This window comes from Rhinoderma darwinii (assembly GCF_050947455.1).
Source record: "Rhinoderma darwinii isolate aRhiDar2 chromosome 8 unlocalized genomic scaffold, aRhiDar2.hap1 SUPER_8_unloc_1, whole genome shotgun sequence".
Taxonomy (NCBI): Eukaryota; Metazoa; Chordata; class Amphibia; order Anura; family Rhinodermatidae; genus Rhinoderma; species Rhinoderma darwinii.
In genome coordinates this window covers 346,629-367,209 of record NW_027461824.1, presented here as the reverse complement: position 1 = coordinate 367,209, position 20,581 = coordinate 346,629, and the positions used below count along the sequence as shown (strand labels likewise).

Sequence of the window (20,581 nt, the reverse complement as noted above, 5' to 3'; positions counted from 1 at the left end):
AGCTCCAACTTTTTCTTCCGTTTTATCCCTTCTGTGCTGCATGCGTCTAGATTGCACCTCAGTACTTTAGGATATTTCTGTGCCACTTTGTCCCCGTGTATGGCGCTGTGGTAATTGTGATTATGTGGAATCTTTGGCGCAGGAATGGGCGCACATGAAGATAGCTCGGCCTTTGTTCTCCATTTCTCATCTATTTTAAGCAGAGTTTCCGCCGTTGCTCGTTTATTTCCTGAGATTTCGTTCTTTGACCACAGACCGCGGTTCACACTTCCTGCTGCTCAAACCGTCCTCCTATAAAGGGCAGGAAGTGCAGAGTGGCAGCGAGCAGCTCCGGCCCGCACAGCAGCTGCGACATTAAACACTCGGATGTTCTGCCCCCACAAATCACAAGCTGAAGAATGAGATAGGATCACCTGCCCTGAGCTCCTGGTACCAATGTGTGATGTAGTAGAGTCGAGTGTAAGCTCCTGGGACAAGCTTTCCTGTGCGTTATGTGTGTGATACAAAGCTTGTAGTGTCATATACAGGGATCACTGAGCGCTGATACAGGGTTTCTCCTAATCGCCATGATGACGATATTATGGAGGCTGTTTACATTTAGCGATTCTCACGACACGATATTCTGTGCAGATTAAAACTAAAATCTACTCGTCCAACTTTAATATTTGTAGGAAAAAATACATAATCGCATGAATATTAGACACGTCTCTGTCTTACGCCGCCCTATGGACGCCAAAAACGTACTCCACGAAAATAGAACAAGTTTCATATAAAAAGGATGCATTTTAGTCCCCTTTTCTCTACACCTCAAAACTCTCAAGGTCAACTTAAAAAGTGGGGGAACATAAGTTGGCCAAATGGCGCGTTGTCATTTTTTTTACTGTTTGCTCAGTAACGATCCTCCACTTTGTCAAATTTGGTTCCTCATCTTCGTGTGTTGTTTGTTATTTCCCCAAAATAAAAACACAGATGGTCCATATTTATGTAATACATGGGTGGTGGTCCTGACGCCCTTCGGCCCTGTTCACACGGAGTTTTGTTACGCGTTTTTTTACGCGGAAACCGCATCGGAAACTGCGTGAAAAACAGCCAAAAATGCATCCCATTGATTTAAATGGGAGGTGGAGGCGTTTATTTACCATATCGCGGTAAAAAGAAGTGTCATGCCCTATCTTCGGGCGCTTACGCCTCTGAACTCCCATTGACATCAATGGGAGGCAGAGAAAGCGTATTTCTCTGCGTTTTTTGCCCGTAGCACTCAAAAGCGTGAGAGAAAAATGCAGCGAAAATCGCGGCAAACGGAGTGCAGGCAGGTCAAAATCCTTTCTTCCTGCAAAAAAACTCTGTGTGAAAAGGGCCTTAAAGCAGTTACTAGAAAACATCAAGTTGAAAGATAAAAATAATTCTGCTGCTACAAGAAGCTGTTTATATCTGTATGTAGTGAGCTCCCCCTATTGGGGGCTGCAGGCAGTACATTGTTATCATGTAACTCTATGGGAGCTGTATATATCTGTATGTAGTGAGCTCCCCCTACTGGTGGCTGCAGGCAGTAGAATGTTATCATGTAACTCTATGGGAGCTGTATATATCTGTATGTCGTGAGCTCCCCCTAGTGGTGACTGCAGGCAGCAGAATGTTATCATGTATCTCTATGGGAGCTGTATATATCTGTATGTAGTGAGCTCCCCCTACTGGTGGCTGCAGGCAGTAGAATGTTATCATGTAACTCTATGGGAGCTGTATATATCTGTATGTAGGGAGCTCCCCCTACTGGTGGCTGCAGGCAGTAGAATGTTATCATGTAACTCTATTGGCGCTGTATATATCTGTATGTAGTGAGCTCCCCCTAGTGGTGGCTGCAGGCAGCATGTTATCATGTTACTCTATGGGAGCTGTATATATCTGTATGTAGTAAGCTCCCTCTAGTGGTGGCTGCAGGCAGGAGAATGTTATCATGTAACTCTATGGGAGCTGTATATATCTGTATATAGTGAGCTCCCTCTAGTGGTGACTGAAGGTAGCAGAATGTTATCATATAACTCTATGGGAGCCGTATATATCTGTATGTAGTGAGGTCCCTCTAGTGGTGGCTTCAGGTAGCAGAACTTTATATGTGTATGTTTTATATATAATGAGCTCAGTACTGCATATATTGTATATATATTGGGCTCAGTACTCTGTATACTTTTTTATATTTTGGGCTCAGTGCTCTGTATACTTTTTTATATTTTGGGCTCAGTGCTCTGTATACTTTTTCTATAATGGCCTGGGTAATGTACGTCATTTCCTTAGATCTTGTGTACTTCTCTTTTTGTGTGGATCTTGGCCTCAAATTCCTTATTTCGGAACTAATAACCCCCCTCCCCCTCATCTCACTAACAATGGCGCTGGATACAACTTCCTGAACACTTGGTGTCACTTCTGACTTTCTCACCTGAATGTTAATGGCTGTAACTTCATCTCAAAGGGTCAGAAGATCTGAAGCTGCTCAGGAGACATGACATGATTGCAGGCTGATTCCAGAGAGCTGTAGCATGCAACCAGGAAACAACATCTTACAAATATATGTAGCGCAGAGAAAAATGTGTTTGGGGTTCAGCACCGTGCACCGTGACACCCAGAGGTGGGGGGCTCCTGCCACATGGAGTGGCTATGAATCTGGTCAGCAGGGACATGTCCAAACCAAAGTATTCCATCCCCCATATCGAGAAGAATCACATTTATAATATAACACAGCATATAATATAATGTACAGGATGGGGGGGGCAGATATTATATAGAGCAGGATACAGTCAGAGTATATAGAGTATACTGGAGGTTATATAATGTATAGGATGGGGGGCACATATATAGAGTAGGATACAGTCAGAGTATATAGAGTATACTGGAGGTTATATAATGTACAGGATGGGGGCACATATATAGAGCAGGATACAGATTATATAGAGTATACTGGAGGTTATATAATGTACAGGATGGGGGGCAGATATTATATAGAGGATACAGTCAGAGTATATAGAGTATATTGGAGGTTATATAATGTACAGGATGGGGGGCAGATATTATATAGAGGAGGATACAGTCAGAGTATATAGAGTATACTGGAGGTTATATAATGTATAGGATGGGGGGCACATATATAGAGTAGGATACAGTCAGAGTATATAGAGTATACTGGAGGTTATATAATGTACAGGATGGGGGCACATATATAGAGCAGGATACAGATTATATAGAGTATACTGGAGGTTATATAATGTACAGGATGGGGGGCAGATATTATATAGAGGATACAGTCAGAGTATATAGAGTATATTGGAGGTTATATAATGTACAGGATGGGGACACATTATATAGAGTAGGATACAGTCAGAGTATATAGAGTATACCGGAGGTTATATAATGTATAGGGTGGGGGGCACATATATAGAGTAGGATACAGATTATATAGAGTATACTGGAGGTTATATAATGTACAGGATGGGGGGCAGATATTATATAGAGGATACAGTCAGAGTATATAGAGTATATTGGAGGTTATATAATGTACAGGATGGGGACACATTATATAGAGTAGGATACAGTCAGAGTATATAGAGTATACTGGAGGTTATATAATGTACAGGGTGGGGGGCACACATCATATAGCGGGGTGCTGTGTATATATATATGGAGTGGCAGGTTACAGTGTTACTAGTTGTATCTTCCCCAGATCACGATATTTATAATACAGGAAGTTCAATGATACAATGTAACAATTCTAGCCCCGCCCACTGTCAGATGCAGCTGATGGGGGCGGGGCCTATACTTGTTGTTACTGCGTCATCCGGCGTCGGAAGCAGAAGCTGAAGCTGAGAACGGAGCCCGCGGGTCACGATGGTGAAGATTGCGTTCAGCTCACCCTTCTCCGGGAAGGAGCCCGCCAAGGACACCCACTGCCTTGTACAAGACCAGGTAAGCGCCCGCTGGGGGGGAGTTCCGGGCTGAGGCTTGGTGGCCCGATCACCTGACTGCATGTGAAGACCATCCACGGGCCCACACCCGGCCCAGGGGAGCTGTATATAGTGGGGTGACCCCTGTATTCCTGGTCATGTTACCTGTGTATATAGTGGGGTGACCCCTGTATTACTGGTAATGGTACCTCTGTATATAACACCAGGGGGCGCTGTGTATATAGTGGGGTGACCCCTGTATTACTGGTAATGGTACCTCTGTATATAACACCAGGGGTCGCTGTGTATATAGTGAGGTGACCCCTGTATTTCTAGTCGTTACCTCTGTATATAACACCAGGGGGCGCTGTGTATATAGTGGGGTGACCCCTGTATTACTGGTAATGGTACCTCTGTATATAACACCAGGGGGTGCTGTGTATATAGTGATGTGACCCCTGTATTTCTAGTCATTAACTCTGTATATAACACCAGGGGGCGCTGTGTATATAGTGGGGTGACCCCTGTATTACTGGTAATGGTACCTCTGTATATAACACCAGGGGTCGCTGTGTATATAGTGAGGTGACCCCTGTATTTCTAGTCGTTACCTCTGTATATAACACCAGGGGGCGCTGTGTATATAGTGGGGTGACCCCTGTATTACTGGTAATGGTACCTCTGTATATAACACCAGGGGTCGCTGTGTATATAGTGGGGTGACCCCTGTATTACTGGTAATGGTACCTCTGTATATAACACCAGGGGTCGCTGTGTATATAGTGGGGTGACCCCTGTATTACTGGTAATGGCACCTCTGTATATAACACCAGGGGTCGCTGTGTATATAGTGAGGTGACCCCTGTATTTCTAGTCGTTACCTCTGTATATAACACCAGGGGGCGTGCTGTGTGTATATAGTGGGGTGACCCCTGTATTTCTAGTCGTTACCTCTGTATATAACAGGGGGCGCGCTGTGTGTATATAGTGGGGTGACCCCTGTATTCCTGGTCATGTTACCTCTGTATATAACACCAGGGGGTGCTGTGTATATAGTGATGTGACCCCTGTATTTCTAGTCGTTACCTCTGTATATAACACCAGGGGGTGCTGTGTATATAGTGGGGTGACCCCTGTATTCCTGGTCATGTTACCTCTGTATATAACACCAGGGGGTGCTGTGTATATAGTGATGTGACCCCTGTATTACTGGTAATGGCACCTCTGTATATAACACCAGGGGGTGCTGTGTGTGTATAGTGGGGTGACCCCTGTATTTCTAGTCGTTACCTCTGTATATAACACCAGGGGGCGCTGTGTATCTATTGGGGTGACCCTTGTATTCCTGGTCATGTTACCTCCTGTATATAACACCAGGGGGCGCTGTGTATCTATTGGGGTGACCCCTGTATTCCTGGTCATGTTACCTCTGTGTATATAGTGGGGTGATGTTTTTATTTTGGGGTGATTAGTTCTTAAAGGGCCGGTGTCTTCCTGACTTTCTCGTCTTTGTGCCTTTTCAGGATCCTGAAGTCGCCACTAATGGGCCGGACACTAACTCCACGGGTCGCTGTCTTCTCACCCTCCTGGGTGTGGCGTTCATCTTGGCCGGGCTCATCGTGGGTGGCGCCTGCATCTACAAGTTCTTTGTGCCCCGGGTAAGTTGTGCGGTTACGGCTGAGATTCCGGCGAGGTGTAATACTCTGCACTGTCGCTGCGTACGTGTTTGGTGCATTATCCGGCCCCTCGTCACTGGTGGCTCATGTTGTGGGGGCTCTGGAGGTCCCCGGTGCAGCGTGTGGGTGAGCGGTTCCGTGTCTCGGGGTCGTCATGAACCCCTCGTTTCCTCTGTTCCAGCACAAGACGTTTGAGGGTCAGCTCTCCTACATCGATCACACGGATCTGGACGAGGAGCCCTATTACCTGCCGGTGTCGGAGGAGGCCGTGATCCGGGAGGAAGACAACGTGGCGGAGATTAACGTCCCTGTGCCCGGCTTCTCCGAGGGCGACTCCGCAGCCATCGTCCATGACTTTGACAAAGTAAGTGATGTGTGGTGACGGGGGAGGGGTGTTCCGGATATATTGGGGTGCTGACGTCTTCTCCTCCCCCGCTCAGCTCCTCACTGCTTACCTGGACCTGCAGCTGCAGAAATGTTACATCATCAACCTGAACACGTCGGTGGTGCTGCCGCCGCGCAACCTGATGGACCTGTTCATGAAGCTGGCGGTGAGTATACCCCCCCCCGGATTCTGATTTAACCCCTCGTGACCTGTCCAGATCCCGGGCCCCTGTAACCGCTGCTTCTCCTTCAGACCGGAGCCTACCTGCCGCAGACGTACCTGGTGCGCGAGGAGCTGGTGGTGACGGAGAGAATTGATGACGTGTCGGAGCTCGGGGTCTTCATCTATCAGCACTGCGCGGGCCGGGAGACCTACAGACTGCAAAGAAGGGACCAAGTCATAGGTAAGACCCCACCCTATTGTTGTGCTGGTGGAATTTCACTGTGGATGGCCGGGAACATGGGGGGGGGGACCCTCAATTCTAGGCGTTTTCTGAATGGAGAGGAGATTAAGAGCTGGACCCCCCCACCCCCACCCCATATACTAAAGGGCCGGTGTCCCGTGAAGCTCAATCATTGCAGGAAGGAAAGCTCTACAACTCCCAGAGGCGACAATCACACGACCGTGAAAAAAAACGGATCTGCAGTCCGATTCACGGCCGCTCTGCGTCAGGGTCTCAAACAAATTTTCAACCATTTCCCGTCCGTTTGTCACGGCCGTAAAAAAAAAAAAATGAAACGGATGGATTTAATTTGTCAGTTTTTTATTTTTTTTTTGTTTTGTCCCAACCCCTTGAAAACGTCACAGTGCGAATGTAGGTAACCCCCCCCCCCCCCCTCTCCACCTGTAGGTTGAACCACCCCCCCTGTAGATTGTGCCATTTGAGCTCCCGCTGGGGGAGGAGTTTGTGTTGCAGATTCTCTGGCTGGGGATTCCCGCATCTCACACACCCTCTGACATCACACTCCATATATGGTGTCGGGGGCTCCCCGGGGGTCAGTACTTGCGCTGTGCCCAGCGATTTTTCTCTCTGATCCATTGACTTCTGTGTGACTATCGCCTGACCGACTTTAATTAATTCCTCTCCATTTTCAAGATCCCTGCTTGCTGTCATTGAAAGTGGAAAGTAACCCTCCCCGGTCCTGTGTGAGATGTTGGGGTGCGTTCTGTACCGGTGTCTCGCTGACCGCCATGTTTGATTTTCAGGTTACCAGAAGCGTTCGGCGGAGAGCTGCATGCAGATCGCCCACTTTGAGAACACGTTTGTGGTGATGACCCGGATCTGTCACGAGTGATTGTCGCAGGGGGCGGAGTCGGTGGCTTTTTGAATCTGTGCAGTGATAATCAATGATTCTTGACTCGTGCTCCTGCTTGTAGCTTCTGTACAGACCTGACGTGACCGCGACTCGCGGGCGACGCCAAACCTCAGGAATTCACCTAGAATTAGCGGCCGTAACCTCACGATCCCCACGTCACGCGATGATGAAGATGGCGGCCAGCGACAGAAGCGTGAAGGCGTTACTTCTAGATCTGACTCCTCGCTCGCCGCATGTTCCCGCCGTCTGACTTCTCGCTGCTTTCCTGACACTCCGATTTTCTTAGACTGAATGTTGTAGTTTTAATATCACTCCCCCTCCCCCGTATCGGCACCTGTATATATGAGTGTACAATGTGGTGGAGTATATAGCGCGAACCGTGGCGTCGCATTCTGTATCGTTCAATGGGAATATTCTATCGCAGGGGGGAGGTCATAGGGTAACATGAGGGGTCGCTGGTTTTTCAGAGGTGGGGGTTCCCCTGTCAGTCAGCGATTAATGGGGAGGGGTATTTCTACACCTGCTTGCTTGGCATATAGGATGTGCAGGGGACTGAAGGGGTTAATGCTGCTCTGCTGCTGTGATGTGAATAACAACCTTGAAATAAATTTTTCTCTAATCCTCATCTGTGCTTTTATTTAAGGGGACCAGAGGTGGGGGGAGGAGCCAGACTCAGCCCCTCCCCCATCTTACCAGTCATGTGCACAGGAGCTCAGATTGTAAGCTCCTGGGGTTGGGCTCTTCATGTGGGGACCCCTCTGTGGTCACCCCGCTGTCTCCACTACAATAGATCCTGGGATCGGGGCTGCTCTCACAGGGAACTTAGAAAATAATGTGAAAAACCGTGAAGTGCGTTGTACGTGCGGCGCTGAGGTCCGTGTACGTCTTTATTTTACAGGATGTGCGATTGGTTGAAAGATGCGACATTTATCACGAGGCGTGCGCCTGTCACTGCGACGTCCTACAGAACGAGACCGATGTATAAAACGTGTCCCCTCCCCCGACTCGAATAACGAAGACGCAGAATTCTGTGTTCACCGCGATTTATTAAGTCATAGAAAGTCGCGGTAAGGTGATCTGCACACGGATTATTTTCGGGCTGAAAAATCGGATCAGTACGCCTCCAAACGTCTGCCCATTGATTTCAATGGGAAATACGGCGTTCTGTTCTGACGGGGCGTTTTTCTACGTGGCCGTTTTGATAAACCTCTGCATTAAAAAAACGCCAGTGAAAAAGAAGCGCAGGTCCGTTATCACGGCTTTCATTGACTTGTAAAAAACGCAGCGAAAAAAGGGTTTGAATAAAGAACGGCTGAAAATCGGCGGTTTTCCCTTAAATCTCCGTATTTTTATGTTTTTTGCTAAGCGCGTGACGAGAGCCTAAGACGTGCGCACCTCTTAAAGGGGATGTCCTAAGATTAACCCCTCACCACAGGATAGGTGAAAACCGGCTGATCGGGAGGGGGGGGGGTGTGTCTGCCCGCCAGGACCTTCACGGATCACAAGAATACGGGTCCCTTTCTTCCAAATGAGTGGAGCGGCAGATCGCGGACTGCCGCTTCATTCGTGGTCGGGACTGCCGGAGGTAAGAGAACAGCGCTCTGCTATTTCTAGCCGTGCCATAGAGAAGGGAGGGAGCGGCAGGGCGCCACCTGAAGAACGGAAACCCTAGTCTCGTAATCGGTGAAGGTCCTAGCAATCGGGCCCCCTTGATCAGTATGTATCACCGATCCTGTGGTTAGGGGGTAACGTTTAATCTTGGGGTGTCCCCTTTAATAAATGAGGTGAATCTCAGACCGTCCGAGCACCAGAAAAACACCCCCCGTCAGTCGCGAGCTGGGAAAGACCTGCGCTATAAATTGTGGTGGCCCCGCCCCTTATATTAAGACCACGCCCACTTTTTTAGTTGCGGTTCACGGTGCTGTCCGGGTGTTATACCGGTCCTTCTCGGCTCTCGTTGTTTTCCCCCATCTCCTGTGATTAATACGGTATGAGCTGCGCCTCTGAGAACCTAGTCCCTGAAACGGATGAAAAACTTAACTCATTAGGCTGGGTTCACACGACCATGTTACGGCCGTAATGTACGGAACGTATTTCGGCCGGAAGACCCGGACCGAACACAGTGCAGGGAGCCGGGCTCCTAGCATCATAGTGATGTATGATACTAGGAGTCCCTGCCTCGCTGCAGGACAGCTGTCCCGTACTGTAATCATGATTACAGTACTGGACAGTAATTCCACGTAGAGGCAGGGACTCCTAGCATCGTACATCACTATGATGCCAGGAGCCCGGCTCCCTGCACTGTGTTCGGTCCGGGTCTTCCGGCCGAAATACGTTCCGTACATTACGGCCGTAACATGGGGTCGTGTGAGCCCAGCCTGATGAATCCCTCCGCACCCCGTATAAACCCCCCCTTCAGCCCGTATAACCCCCCCTGCACCCCGTATCCTGGTGACGTCATCGTGGCCTCTGGAAGTCTCCTGCATGCAGTGCTCGGATCCACCACCAGATGTCGCCACCTCTTCACAAGTTCCTGTTGGCCGTGCGGAGCGTCATTTCCGGCTTGTATTTCGGGTTCAGCATCTATGTTCACACGGGGTATTTTGCCGAGTTTTTTGACGCGGAAACCGCGTCGCAAAAACGGCCCGAGAACGCCTCCCATTGATTTCAATGGGAGGCGTCGGCGTCTTTTTCCCGCGAGCAGTAAAACTGCCTCGCGGGAAAAAGAAGCGACATGCCCTATCTTCGGGCGCTTCCGCCTCGGACCTCCCATTGACTTCAATGGGAGGCAGGAGAAAGCGTATATCTCGCTGTTTTATGCCCACGGCGCTCAATGGCCGCGGGGGAGATAAAATTGCCGCGAAAATCGGCGTGCAGGGAGAGGAATATCTCAAAGTTCCAAACTGAATTTTGAGGCAGATATTCCTGCCCCAAAATACTCCGTGTGAACATCTTTAGCGCCGCGTTCTCCCTCGTTCTCATCTCCGTGTGATTTCCGTTTAGTGCCGCTCAGACTGTTCCGGTTCTTGGCTCATGGGGCTGTCCAGAAATGGAGCTGGAAGCCAGGTGCGAGATGTAGCAGAGTGCAACATGTTTCGTGTCCGGTTTTGAAGGTCTCTGCTTACTGTCAGTCAAGGAGATTGTTACTATTTGCAGTTCGAGATTAAACACCGAACCGAAGGCCGGGACCACAGTCCACACACCGCGTTTGTTATTTACGGAATTCACATCGCAAACCCTCATTTACCATTTTACCTGCACTGACACAATGCAACAAACTATAAGGACAGGAGAGAGATTTACTGCTGATGTGTGCAGCTCAGAGGATTGTCTGTACTGATCCATTGCAGCAAACACTAAAGTATTCAGTCCGGGCGGTTTTCATCCTCTAGTTGTAAATAATGGTTCCATTCACTGACAGCAAGCAGAGATCTTGAAACAAACAAAGGCCCACGTTTACTTAGACAGGTGCGGATCCAACACCAGACTTAGTAAAGGAGATAATTGTCAAGTTTTGCAGCGAGAGAGGCCGAAAAACTGCCGACTGAGCGCTGCAAACATAATTGGCGCCATTTTCAGACTTGTCACTTATTCATCACTTTCCAAATTTGGCGAGAGATTCAAAAAAATCTGTTTTGTTGCACTTTGCAATTTACTTTTTTTTTTCTCAGAGTTTACAGCAAAATGTGATGTGTAACCTGCGTGATAAAGTGCCGCTTTATTTACAGGGGACTGGCCCTTTAAGAGGCATTTTGTGTTGTGATTGGCTGGTGTGTCTGATATTCCTCGCCACGTCTTCTGCGCAGGATCCGGTTATGTTTCTGCGTTTTTTCTATATAATCAGAGTTGTCACACATTGCTCCGCAGGAGCGCTGCAGACAGATCCATCCCAGGGACGATGGCGGCCGGAGTAATGTGGGTGGGGCCTGGGAGCAGATTGCAAGGTGTTTCCTTGGCGACTGATTGAAGCCTCATCCAATGTGTTGGCGCCGCTTCTCTCTGTGTCTTGGTACCAATTATATAATTTACAGCATTAGCGGGTCAGACCAGACCCGGCCGCACAGCCCCAATATGGACGCTGATCTCCGACCCGGCCGCACCCCCCCAATATGGACGCTGATCTCCGACCCGGCCGCACACCCCCAATATGGACGCTGATCTCCGACCCGTCCGCACACCCACAATATGGACGCTGATCTCCGACCCGGCCACACACCCACAATATGGACGCTGATCCCCGACCCATCCGCACACCCACAATATGGACGCTGATCTCCGACCCGGCCGCACACCCCCAATATGGACGCTGATCTCCGACCCGGCCGCACACCCCCAATATGGACGCTGATCTCCAACCCGGCCGCACACCCCCATTATGGACGCTGATCTCCGACCCGGCCGCACACCCCCAATATGGACGCTGATCTCCGACCCGGCCGCACACCCCCAATATGGACGCTGATCTCCGACCCGTCCGCACACCCACAATATGGACGCTGATCTCCGACCCGGCCGCACCCCCAATATGGACGCTGATCTCCGACCCGGCCTTACACCCCCAATATGGACGCTGATCTCCGACCCATCCGCACACCCCCAATATGGACGCTGATCTCCGACCCGTCCGCACACCCACAATATGGACGCTGATCTCCGACCCGGCCGCACACCCACAATATGGACGCTGATCCCCGACCCATCCGCACACCCACAATATGGACGCTGATCTCCGACCCGGCCGCACACCCCCAATATGGACGCTGATCTCCGACCCGGCCACACACCCCCAATATGGACGCTGATCTCCGACCCGGCCGCACACCCCCAATATGGACGCTGATCTCCGACCCGGCCGCACACCCCCAATATGGACGCTGATCTCCGACCCGTCCGCACACCCACAATATGGACGCTGATCTCCGACCCGGCCGCACACCCACAATATGGACGCTGGTCTCCGACCCGGCCGCACACCCCCAATATGGACGCTGATCTCCGACCCGGCCGCACACCCCCAATATGGACGCTGATCTCCGACCCGGCCGCACACCCCCAATATGGACGCTGATCCCCGACCCATCCGCACACCCCCAATATGGACGCTGATCTCCGACCCGTCCGCACACCCACAATATGGACGCTGATCTCCGACCCGGCCGCACCCCCAATATGGACGCTGATCTCCGACCCGGCCGCACACCCCCAATATGGACGCTGATCTCCGACCCGGCCGCACACCCCCAATATGGACGCTGATCTCCGACCCATCCGCACACCCCCAATATGGACGCTGATCTCCGACCCGGCCGCACACCCCCAATATGGACGCTGATCTCCGACCCGGCCGCACACCCCCAATATGGACGCTGATCTCCGACCCGGCCGCACACCCCCAATATGGACGCTGATCTCCGACCCGTCTGCACACCCACAATATGGACGCTGATCTCCGCCCCGGCCGCACACCCACAATATGGACGCTGATCTCCGACCCATCCGCACACCCCCAATATGGACGCTGATCTCCGACCCGTCCGCACACCCACAATATGGACGCTGATCTCCGACCCGGCCGCACACCCACAATATGGACGCTGATCTCCGACCCGGCCGCACACCCCCAATATGGACGCTGATCTCCGACCCGTCCGCACACCCACAATATGGACGCTGATCTCCGACCCGGCCGCACCCCCAATATGGACGCTGATCTCCGACCCGGCCGCACACCCCCAATATGGACGCTGATCTCCGACCCGGCCGCACACCCCCAATATGGACGCTGATCTCCGACCCGGCCGCACACCCCCAATATGGACGCTGATCTCCGACCCGGCCGCACACCCCCAATATGGACGCTGATCTCCGACCCATCCGCACACCCCCAATATGGACGCTGATCTCCGACCCGTCTGCACACCCACAATATGGACGCTGATCTCCGCCCCGGCCGCACACCCACAATATGGACGCTGATCTCCGACCCATCCGCACACCCCCAATATGGACGCTGATCTCCGACCCGTCCGCACACCCACAATATGGACGCTGATCTCCGACCCGGCCGCACACCCACAATATGGACGCTGATCTCCGACCCGGCCGCACACCCCCAATATGGACGCTGATCTCCGACCCGTCCGCACACCCACAATATGGACGCTGATCTCCGACCCGGCCGCACCCCCAATATGGACGCTGATCTCCGACCCGGCCGCACACCCCCAATATGGACGCTGATCTCCGACCCGGCCGCACACCCCCAATATGGACGCTGATCTCCGACCCGGCCGCACACCCCCAATATGGACGCTGATCTCCGACCCATCCGCACACCCCCAATATGGACGCTGATCTCCAACCCGTCCGCACACCCACAATATGGACGCTGATCTCCGACCCGGCCGCACACCCCCAATATGGACGCTGATCTCCGACCCGTCTGCACACCCACAATATGGACGCTGATCTCCGCCCCGGCCGCACACCCCCAATATGGACGCTGATCTCCGACCCGTCTGCACACCCACAATATGGACGCTGATCTCCGCCCCGGCCGCACACCCACAATATGGACGCTGATCTCCGACCCGGCCGCACACCCACAATATGGACGCTGATCTCTCGCCGCTGCGTAGGATTTATAAATACGGACGTGAGGGACTTTGTTAACATGTTGATCACTGTATGAAAAGTGGGTCCCTACTCAGGTGCAGCACCGATCCTGCAGGGGGAGCGGCCAAGGCTTGGCACAGCCTGATCGCACGGGTGCTTTTGGGCTCCTGAGCGCTCCCTCTGCAGGATCGGGGTGGCGGCGGCTTATACAGTGATCAACATGTTAACTAAGAACCTCACGTTTATAAATCCAGCCCAGCGGCGAGAGATCAGCGTCCAAATTGTGGGTGTGTGGCCAGGTCGGAGATCAGCGTCCAAATTGTGGGTGTGTGGCCAAGTCGGAGATCAGCGTCCAAATTGTGGGTGTGATCGTTTTCTGGAGGTTAAACACAATTGTCACCGCCTTCTGATTTGCCGCTGTTCTCGTGTGCGCTGCAACGTTTCCGGTTTCCTCAGTTCAGCTTCTAAAACAAGAAAGGAGAGGAAGTTCCTGAAGAGGAGATGAGTCACCGGAGACGTCACGCTGCTGAACACGGAAAGTAGCAGAGATGTGCTGCAGCGAGGGGAAAGTACCGCGCCATATCTGACCGCAGGGGGCGGGGCCTACAGCACAATAATACAACACCCACCATCCAGCCTGTAATTCGTATCATTATTACATCATATATCACATGAGATTTCTAGTTATATCCAGCGTGAGCCACGAGATCAAGGCTCGTATACTACAGAAAGAGGTTGTCACAGCTCCGCCCCCTGTTACTGACATCACTGATATATAATATAATTACACTGTGATCAGACATGAGATCCACACATCTTATATACAGTAACAGCTATTCATCTATTACTACAGACAACCAGCCTGTATATCATGTGTGAGAGGTTGTCACAGCCCCGCCCCCTGTTACTGACATCACTGATATATAATATAATTACATTGTGATCAGACATGAGATCCACACATCTTATATACAGTAACAGCTATTCATCTATTACTACTGACAACCAGCCGGTATATCATGTGTGAGAGGTTGTCACAGCCCCGCCCCCTGTTACTGACATCACTGATATATAATATAATTACACTGTGATCAGACATGAGATCCACACATCTTATATACAGTGACAGCTATTCATCTATTACTACTGACAACCAGCCTGTATATCATGTGTGAGGTTGTCACAGCCCCGCCCCCTGTTACTGACATCACTGATATATAATATAATTACATTGTGATCAGACATGAGATCCACACATCTTATATACAGTAACAGCTATTCATCTATTACTACTGACAACCAGCCTGTATATCATGTGTGAGGTTGTCACAGCCCCGCCCCCTGTTACTGACATCACTGATATATAATATAATTACATGTGATCAGACATGAGATCCACACATCTTATATACAGTAACAGCTATTCATCTATTACTACTGACAACCAGCCTGTATATCATGTGTGAGAGGTTGTCACAGCCCCGCCCCCTGTTACTGACATCACTGATATATAATATAATTACACTGTGATCAGACATGAGATCCACACATCTTATATACAGTAACAGCTATTCATCTATTACTACTGACAACCAGCCTGTATATCATGTGTGAGAGGTTGTCACAGCCCCGCCCCCTGTTACTGACATCACTGATATATAATATAATTACATGTGATCAGACATGAGATCCACACATCTTATATACAGTAACAGCTATTCATCTATTACTACTGACCACCAGCCTGTATATCATGTGTGAGAGGTTGTCACAGCCCCGCCCCCTGTTACTGACATCACTGATATATAATATAATTACACTGTGATCAGACATGAGATCCACACATCTTATATACAGTCACAGCTATTCATCTATTACTACTGACAACCAGCCTGTATATCATGTGTGAGAGGTTGTCACAGCCCCGCCCCCTGTTACTGACATCACTGATATATAATATAATTACATTGTGATCAGACATGAGATCCACACATCTTATATACAGTAACAGCTATTCATCTATTACTACTGACAACCTGCCTGTATATCATGTGTGAGAGGTTGTCACAGCCCCGCCCCCTGTTACTGACATCACTGATATATAATATAATTACACTGTGATCAGACATGAGATCCACACATCTTATATACAGTAACAGCTATTCATCTATCACTACTGACAACCAGGCTGTATATCATGTGTGAGAGGTTGTCACAGCCCCGCCCCCTGTTACTGACATCACTGATATATAATATAATTACACTGTGATCAGACATGAGATCCACACATCTTATATACAGTCACAGCTATTCATCTATCACTACTGACAACCAGGCTGTATATCATGTGTGAGAGGTTGTCACAGCCCCGCCCCCTGTTACTGACATCACTGATATATAATATAATTACATTGTGATCAGACATGAGATCCACACATCTTATATACAGTCACAGCTATTCATCTATTACTACTGACAACCAGCCTGTATATCATGTGTGAGAGGTTGTCACAGCCCCGCCCCCTGTTACTGACATCACTGACTATGATATAATCTGATTATTTGTTGAGGGCTCTGTCTCTTAGATGTATAATTTATGTAACGCTCTGTATTCCTCCGGTCTCCTTTTTATAGCCACATACAGAATATAACAAGTACCATTGTCTCGAGGTGATAGCAGATTATGGGGTGCCCTATCAGGGAGGCCCCGGCCATCAGCTACGCACCAGGGACCAGTCTAATTTGAAAGTGTTTTTAAAAATGTAGACTGTGAGGGGCGCTGGGAGGTGATACAAGGGTTCCTATTGGCTGGGGGGAGGTGCAGTGGGTGTGGCATTCACCACTTTATAAGAAGGGAACATCACTGCTGAGGATGAGGGGCAAAATTCTGGAGGAACATTTTTGCTTCATTCGTGGTTCGAGCTCCAGATCTTGGGATTTTTGTGCTGTCGAGTCTGAAATGAATGGCCCCAAAACGCCAATCAGGAGGCAGAAGAAGTGATCAGAATTTCCAGCTCCTGGGGGTCATGACTGCTGGCATTGTGTCATGTGACCCCTTCCGGCTCTGATGATTGGCTGAGAGGGCTCCTCCTGCATATCTGAATTTGAGGGGTGGAGTCTACTTATGTGGGCCCCTGACTGCCAGCTCTGGGGCCATTAAATGGGTCAATTACTCAATTTGTTTGGGACATTGTACAGGAGCGCCGGTGGCCGGACAGATCCTGTGGATTCCTTCATCTTTTGCCCCCTCGCCCGCCGCGGCCACTCCGGAGATCAGTCACCGTCAGAATTATCCGTAACAAGTGAAAAAAGAAGAAAATGTGAATGATGAAAATATTCAGATGTGTGAGCTGCACGGGAGAGCTCTGGATGAACATGTGCAGCTTTACACACCAGCAACTTATCTTCACACCAAGAAGAATCTGTAATCAGTTTCCTCAGAATTCAAGTTCTTACTGCGAGAAACGAGAAACCGTTAAACAGCAAATAAGCTGCAGGAACCACAAGAAAGAATCGCAACAGAGAGGAAACGACCCCACCAGGACCGGCAGCCACATAAACTGCTGAACCTCAACTAACAACCTGAGCCGAGCTCCACCTACAACCCCCCCCCCCCCAGAACAGTACACATAGAATATTCCGGAACACTGTAAATACATGACCTGATCCTGCACTCACTATTCTGCTGGGGGAGTCACTGTGTACATACATTACATTACTTATCCTGTACTGATCCTGAGTTACATCCTGTATTATACTCCAGAGCTGCACTCACTATTCTGCTGGTGGAGTCACTGTACATACATTACATTACTTATCCTGTACTGATCCTGAGTTATATCCTGTATTATACTCCAGAGCTGCACTCACTATTCTGCTGGTGGAGTCACTGTGTACATACATTACATTACTTATCCTGTACTGATCCTGAGTTACATCCTGTATTATACTCCAGAGCTGCACTCACTATTCTGCTGGTGGAGTCACTGTACATACATTACATTACTTATCCTGTACTGATCCTGAGTTATATCCTGTATTATACTCCAGAGCTGCACTCACTATTCTTCTGGTGGAGTCACTGTGTACATACATTACATTACTTATCCTGTACTGATCCTGAGTTACATCCTGTATTATACTCCAGAGCTGCACTCACTATTCTGCTGGTGGAGTCACTGTGTACATACATTACATTACTTATCCTGTACTGATCCTGAGTTACATCCTGTATTATACTCCAGAGCTGCACTCACTATTCTGCTGGTGGAGTCACTGTGTACATACATTACATTACTTATCCTGTACTGATCCTGAGTTATATCCTGTATTATACTCCAGAGCTGCACTCACTATTCTGCTGGTGGAGTCACTGTGTATATACATTACTTATCCTGTACTGATCCTGAGTTATATCCTGTATCTCTTTATTTTATATAAATTTACAAAACATAAACTGAAAAACAAATACATAACTAATTCCATATAACCAAAAAGTCACAACCCAATTCTTATAAACAAATTTTCTTATATACATCTCTGTATATGAGAAGAGAAAACGATACCAGACCCGGCCACATACACCCCACTCTTATATACTTACATCTACACTTCATCCGAAACTAAACAATAACTAGAATATATACAAACATCATATAAACGTCATCCAAAAGTACCAACAGAAAATCCCCCGACCCGCGTCACCCAAGGGCCTAAAGAAACAACATAATAATAGCAAATAAATTAATAATAATAATAACCAAAAAAATCCAAAATATAATAATACTAATCCCAATTATTTTTTTATTTTTTTTTTTTTATTTTATTTTTTTTTTTAATCACACTATACACATCCTGACTTTCCTTAACCTTACCCTTCTTACCTAAACTCCACCACCCCAGCCAGCATCTCGCCTCATGTCCTCTCACGTCCGCATAGTCCAGATGCTGGCCCCCACCACCACACCCAACACCCCAGCCCAGCCCCCCGCCCCATGTCCTCCCATGTCCGCATAGTCCGGGGCTGGGTCAGGCAAACCCCCCCCCCCCCCCGACCCCTCCCAACCTATCTATTAACCCCCTTAAGTCTATCCCTATTCTAACAACATTTTTACAATATAATACAATACACATCACCAACTTGTCCAAATACCAAACCATATACAAAATACACCGTACCCGAAAGCACCAAGTTCGGTCGCTTGTAAACCTTTTTCCTGCCATTTCAATCCTAAACAAAACAAAAATCTTCCTGTGCTTACCTAGCCCATCACCAGATAGAGAGAAGGGAAAGCCCCCCCTCAGCACCCCCCCAGAGGCCAAGGTACCACGTCCACCGCTGCACCCTCCCTATCGCTTGCCCTATCTCCTTACCCTATTACTAGCCCTTTCTTGACCCTATTGAAAGCTGACCCTATGCTGACCCTCACCTTTCCCTTATTCCGAGCCCTATCGCTATATTTTTTTTGGTGCCTCAGCGGAACGCAGACCCCCACCTCCAGTTGAGCACCGGTGACGACCCCCCCCCTCCCTCATGAAGGCAGACACATTAAGGCACCCAAAAGGAAAAGCCCCTCCAAAGACGAGAGGCTTTGGATGCTCCCAATCTGCCAACCTCCAAAGAATGCACCTTCACCAGGTCACCCATGATATTGCTAACAACCTCATCCACTAGGAGGATTTTCTTCTGGGTAGAAACTAGACATCGTGCATTCCACATAAAGTGCCTGACCACTATACTGACTAGAAACAAGGTGCAATGGTCCCTACCACCGAGGTCTCCGAACACTCCATAGGCCCACCCAGCATAGGAGAGGCTGGTTAGGCCTGGCCAACCAATGGAGGCTCCCACCCTTTTGTATACCTCTGTATTGAAAGGGCAATGAAGCAGGAAATGCTCCATGCTTTCCAGCACTCCGCCGCACTCCTCCCGGGGGCAATCCCGATCATCAGAGCTTCTGCACTTTAGATTGCCCCTCACATACAGTCTCCCATGGAAGCAACGCCAAGCCAGATCCCAAAACTTCTGGGGAATCCTCGCTGAATTTAAAAGTTTTAATCCCACCCCGAGGTCACTACTTGGGCAGTCTTTGAGCGCCAGGGGCTTCTGGAAGTGGGTCATCAGGACCCTCCTGTCAAGAAATTTTCTCGACATGGTCCTGATCTCCCACACCTCCAGACCCCACCGGCGAACAATCTTCAGCGCCAGGGTGGCATAAGCCGGGAGATGTCCGTGAGGTGTACGCAGGTCTTTCACTTGCCCTCCTCTCTCCCATTCCTGGAAGAAAGGCCGAAACCACCCCCTGCAGGAGGATATCCACCAAGGAGCCCTCTCTTGCCAGAGGTTTGCCAGGTTGATCTTAACAAAGGTGTTCACTAGGAACACCACCGGGTTAACCATACCTAACCCGCCTAGTGTCCTTGGTAGGTAAGTAACCTCCCTCTTGATTAGGTTGAGCCTGTTCCCCCATAACAGCTGGAAGAACAGGCTATAGACCCGAGTCCAGAGAGGTTCTGGCAAGATGCACACACTGCCCAGGTAAAGCAACATGGGCACCAGGTAGGCCTTGGCCAAGTGAACCCTTTCCCTCAGGGTTAAGGACCAACCCTTCCATTGGTCGACCTTCTGGGCAACTAGATTCAGCCTATCCTCCCAGT

At 49.5% G+C, this 20,581-nt stretch overlaps 1 protein-coding gene across 1 annotated transcript; it reads left to right on the top strand.

Annotated features, from left to right (window-relative positions):
- The first annotated feature begins 3,791 nt into the window (after positions 1-3,791).
- Positions 3,792-7,934, top strand: ITM2A (integral membrane protein 2A). Its single transcript, XM_075847718.1, has 6 exons — positions 3,792-3,954; positions 5,456-5,590; positions 5,790-5,972; positions 6,049-6,159; positions 6,246-6,396; positions 7,200-7,934. The coding sequence occupies exons 1-6, from the start codon at positions 3,877-3,879 to the stop codon at positions 7,286-7,288; spliced, it is 747 nt and encodes a 248-aa protein (XP_075703833.1). The 5' UTR covers positions 3,792-3,876; the 3' UTR covers positions 7,289-7,934.
- Positions 7,935-20,581: the final 12,647 nt, after the last annotated feature.

What these genes read in the sequence shown, in the direction of transcription:
- ITM2A (XM_075847718.1), top strand. Translation starts at nt 3,877, where the DNA reads ATGGTGAAGATTGCGTTCAGCTCACCCTTCTCCGGGAAGGAGCCCGCC. An exon ending in ACTGCCTTGTACAAGACCAG is followed by an intron (nt 3,955 to 5,455) that starts GTAAGCGCCCGC and finishes GTGCCTTTTCAG; the next exon opens with GATCCTGAAGTCGCCACTAA. An exon ending in ACCTGTTCATGAAGCTGGCG is followed by an intron (nt 6,160 to 6,245) that starts GTGAGTATACCC and finishes CTTCTCCTTCAG; the next exon opens with ACCGGAGCCTACCTGCCGCA.